This window comes from Gekko japonicus, unplaced genomic scaffold (assembly GCF_001447785.1).
Source record: "Gekko japonicus isolate JY-2015 unplaced genomic scaffold, Gekko_japonicus_V1.1 scaffold1288, whole genome shotgun sequence".
NCBI lineage: Eukaryota > Metazoa > Chordata > Lepidosauria > Squamata > Gekkonidae > Gekko > Gekko japonicus.
In genome coordinates, this window is record NW_015163127.1 from 433,686 (window position 1) to 438,622 (window position 4,937).

General features: G+C 41.9%; 1 protein-coding gene across 1 annotated transcript in view; it reads right to left on the minus strand.

Annotated features, from left to right (window-relative positions):
- The window catches only part of MCMBP (minichromosome maintenance complex binding protein), a 34,003-nt gene that overhangs the window by 22,656 nt on the left and 6,410 nt on the right, over positions 1-4,937 (minus strand). Inside the window, exons 4-5 of the mRNA XM_015406919.1 lie at positions 3,774-3,815; positions 412-513 (exon numbers count right to left, since the gene is read on the minus strand). Coding sequence (XP_015262405.1) covers positions 412-513; positions 3,774-3,815 — 144 coding nt within the window. The remainder of the gene's footprint in view (positions 1-411; positions 514-3,773; positions 3,816-4,937) is intronic.

Genomic DNA, 4,937 nt, shown 5'->3' on the forward strand with positions numbered 1-4,937 from the left:
TCCCCCTGGATCCCGCAGTCTCCTCCGCCGCCGATCTCTTCCTCCTCCCCCCCCCCGGCGAAGTCTGAGCGTCTTCCAACCGCCAGCCCGCCGCAGTTCCCAGAGCGTTCCCTGCGCATGCGCAGGGAAGGTTCTTTTACTTTTGGGGGGATTTAAATATTGCCCCTTTTCTTTTTTCAACTTTTTAGATTTTTGTGAACACCTGGGGACTACCCCAAGTGTTCAGGAAAATCTCCCTGCCCCCCAGGTGTCCACGATGTGCAGATTTAGATATCTGCACGCAGGGGCGCCTTCGCTATTAGATATATAGATACTTAACTATTTTCACCTCCCATTTTGAATCATTAAACTCTAATATAAACCGTACTGTGTGTGTCAGGAAAACATACAGTGAAAATAGTCAAAGGATATTTCTTTCACCCATGCTGATTCTCCAGGCACTGGAACACAATAAAATGTCTGTCTCTCTGCAGTGACTACTTTTGTAGGGTTTAAGTCTATTTCTTGGTGAGGCTAGAACAGAATAAAAGATATACAATGCTAAAATACTGCAAATGCATGAAACATAAAATAAATAGTATATTGTTCCAATGATAAACATTGCCTATGCAGTTGTAGAGAAGAAATAATGTATGTGAAGTGCTTTAAGAATTTCGGAATGGTGCTATATAACTGTGAAGTAATTTTGTCATTTCTAAGCCCAGACAGTTCTAAGGAAATAATTCCCATCCCTTTGATCTGAAATCACTTACGGAACTCACAGGTCTTAACAGACCAGACTGTATTTCAAACAGCAGAGATTTTTGGTTCACTATGAAAGTAGCAGGCCTAATAGCCTTGTAGCAGCCCTAACAGCCCACATGAGTCTGATCTCATCAGGCTCAGAAGCCAAGTGGGGTCAGTACTTGGATGGAAGACCACCAAGGACAACGGACTGCTATGAAGACAATGGCAAAACACCTCTACTCATCTCTTGCTTTGGCTTGAAAATCCCATGAGGTGGAACTTCATGGGGTCACCATGAGTTGGTTGTGACTTGATGGCATACTTTAACTTAGGAAAGATCATTATGTATATACTAGGAATAAGGCTCGTTGTAGAAATAAATACGAGCTCTAGAAAGAGGCTGTGGGCAGGTGCCCTGGCCTTAGGCGCTAAGCATCAATTTGCTGTGGTGACCTCAGCAGGGTATAATGATACAGAGTTTACTGCTTTCTCCAGAGGAACAGATCTCTGTTCTGAGTGATCTCCAGCCCCCACCTGGAGATAGGCAACACTGGTTGCCCATGAGAAAATGGCTGGTTTGGAGGGTGGAATCTATGACATTGTACCAGGCTCCACCCCTCAAATCTCCAGGAATTTCCCAACCTGGAGTTGGCAACCCTATTTCCTTCCCAGCCAAGCATCAACCTACCTTTACTTGACCTTCTGACTTGAGCTTTCCATCTCCCCCCTCCTGCAGCCTCTATCCTGCTCTGAAGCCCTGACTGCTACGCCATACTAGCTGTCAAAGGGGGGCAATCTCAGCAAGGTATAAGGACACAGAGTCTACCATTTTCTCCAGGGGAACTGATCTCTGCCATCTGGAGAGCAGTTGTAATCCTGAGTGATCTCCAGCCCTCACCTGGAGAATGGCAACAATGTTTCCCCAGAATACTACAGTCTTTGCAATGGGGACTAAAGTAGCTTACATTACTCTCCTCTGCCCCTTTTGACTTGCACAACAACCCTGTGAGGTAGGTTAGGTTGAAAATCTGTGACTGGTCCAAAATCACCCACTCAGCTTCCACAGCAAGAACCTGGATCTGTCAGACCCTGCTCTGAAGCGCTAACTGCTACACCACACTGGCTGTGGTATCACCTGGTATCACAACTGAACTCCAGACAACAGATCTCTTTCTCCCTCTGGAGAAAATAACTGCTTTGGAGGGTGGACTCTATGGGACTCTATGGGATTCTGTTCAGCTGAGGCTGCTCCCCTCCTTAAACTCTGGCTTCCATAGACTCTACCATAAAATCTTCAGGAATTTCCCAACCTGGAGCTGGCAACCCTAGTCAGGACTGGCCCCAATGAGTTTTCTCCTAAAGGCCAAAATAGGTGTGGAAAGGGTCTCCTCCTCTCCACTTTTTACTGGCATAACCAAGCTTGGTTGCCTAGCAACAGGCACTGCGGGGAAAGTAGTGTTGCCAGCTCTGAGTAGGGAAATACCTGGAGATTTGGGGGGTGGATGCTGTGAAGCCAGCCAGCCAGCCATGGCGGAGCCAAGCAGAAGAGACAGCCATTTTGGCAGTTATTCTGACAGGAACAGTGGCTGAGTGGGCGGGGAAGAGGAGCGGACCCAGTCCCCAGCCAATGGCACACAATTACTCTTGAGTGGTGGTTGATGGGCTAATGGCTGATGGATTGCACAGCACAGCCAATGGGAGAGTTGGAAATGGCCAACGTGTCAAGAGAATTCTATATTTAAGATACCTGTTATCTTTTACAAGACTAACACATTCTGTTCTTTCAGTAACATTCTTCATAAGACAGGTGATACTTGTAACTATTTAAATATAATAAGAAAAGATACATAGCTGGACATGAAGCAACAGCAAATTCTGGCAACCACTTAATATGGTATTAGGACACAAACACATACAAAAATTAGTTTTACAATATTATACAATTTCTGTCTGAGACTGTTATTAATTCTATAATGACTGTGCTAAATCATTAATATTTGTATAATTCCACAAAAGCACTGGTAAAATTTAAGAAACTAACTTTAAATTAAATTTTAATACAAAGATGTATAATTAAGCCACAAACAGCTTCGAAGGTTTGCAGTGTTCAAATGACAATCCTGGTAAGAAGCACAGGAACTCCATGGTATCTTCAGGACTAATATATATGTTGTGACCGTTGCTCCCTCTAAGCTGTAGAGTCTTATGAGCAAAAATTCTACTTCGTGAGCTACTGGCATTAAAGTTGTGAGCGAGTGATTGGGCTACTGCATAAATTAGTTTGCTCTGGAGCCATCCTTCCTGAGCTAAAACAAAAATGTGTGAGCTGAAGGCTAAAAAAACTGTGAGCTAGCTCACACTAATTCAGCTTAGAGGAAACACTGGTTGTGACATCAGTTTTCACAGGCAAAACTTTTTTTAGGCATCTTAGAAGCAGACTATTGCCTATGAGAGCTCAGGACACAATGAATTTATAAAGACTAACAAGATTTTTTTGTTGCTTTTGCTGCAAAAGATGCCCAGATACTCTTCTAGAAGAAAGGCCTAAATAAAGTTCGCCTGTGAGAAAAATGTGACATGGATTAAACAATCCAAAAGGATGTTATTGTCAAAACTTTCCATAAATTGTTAACACATCCTTTCTACCACAACAGTGTCTCATAGCATAGGTTGCAAATTCCTCTGATAAATACATGCAATTAGCGGTATGAGAAACCAACTTTTTGCCACTGGCACACTTGGACAAGGAAGATGCCCCACATATTCTTGAGCAAATTGAATATGTTCGTAACACTACAATTTCTTTAGAGTAAAGTGCAGGATAAGGTGGGTGGAATAAGCCACACACACAGATAGTTCCTGTCACAGCAGAATTAAAACACATTATGTTCAAATCTATCTTAATTTTAAAAAACCCACCCAGCTTTTTATTTGAGAGCCTGCTAGATTTTTATTTAAAGATCACAGCATAGAATAATGAATACTTGGCTTGGTTAAATTTACAGCCATTGATTTCATGTACTACAGTACTTAACATTTGCACTTACCCCACATTCTGCTATGTCTCTGTATTTCCCAAAATGGGTAACCTGTTAAAAATATGCAATGTCACCATACTATACAAAATCAATTCACACCTATTTTTGCACGCACCAATACAGCTTCCTGGACAAAGCACTCTTTAAATTGTGATGACAACAAAGTTTGTACCAGTGCAGTGTTATATGACTCAAAATATAAAAATAAAATAAACGTGGCTAAAATTATCCTTATGCAAAGAGAAATTTAATTTGGAAAATAAATACAGTCTATGTTCTTCTCCTCGAAGCAGCCAGGAAATGAATCCAAACTCTTAAAAGGTGAAAACTGTAGATAATGTTGTCGGTGTCCAGTGCACCTCATCATGCTGTCACTATGGCCATGCCCAGAGTTGAGAATCCAGAAAGTTTCACAAAGCTACATTGCATTAAAAGCCAAGTGAAAAAGAAGAGCTGGTCTTTATACCCCACTTTTCTCTACCCTAAGGAGTCTCAAAGTGACTTACAACTGCTTTCCCTTCCTCTCCCCACCATAGGCAGCTATTTTGGCAGGTGGGGTTGAGAGAATTCTGATAGAACTGTGACTGACCCAAGCAGGCTTAATGTGGAGGAGTGGGGAATTAAACCTGGTTTTCCAGATTAGAGTCCGCTGCTCTTAACCACTACACCAAGCTGGCTAAGTAAATATACAACAAAGAAATAAGGCCATTATAAGCAACATTCCCTCTAAGCTCCACAGTATTGTGAGCAGAAATTCTTTCTTCTGAGTGAAAAACCTTGTAGCATTAAAGTTGTGAGCAAGTCTGCATTTGATTATCATGTACGTTAGTTTTTTAGAAGATTATTTGCATAACCTTGTAAAAATCTCAGAATAAATAATTTTAATTATATTTATACTATATTTTAAGAAAAAATTAAACACTATAAGAGAAAACAGAATCAAGTCAAATTTCACCCACCCCTTTCGACTATATTAGTAGACCTGTCCTCTGGAGAACAGGTCTACTCATCCCAGTCCACTACATTGGTAGAAGTGGCCTTTGGAGAACAGGTTTACCCACCCCTTTCCACTGTATTGTTAAACCTGGCCTCAGACCGTCTTCCTGCGCTGAGCCTTAGAAAACATACCAAAACTTGGGGGGGGGGGGGGGGACTCTCGCAGTTTTTTTTTGG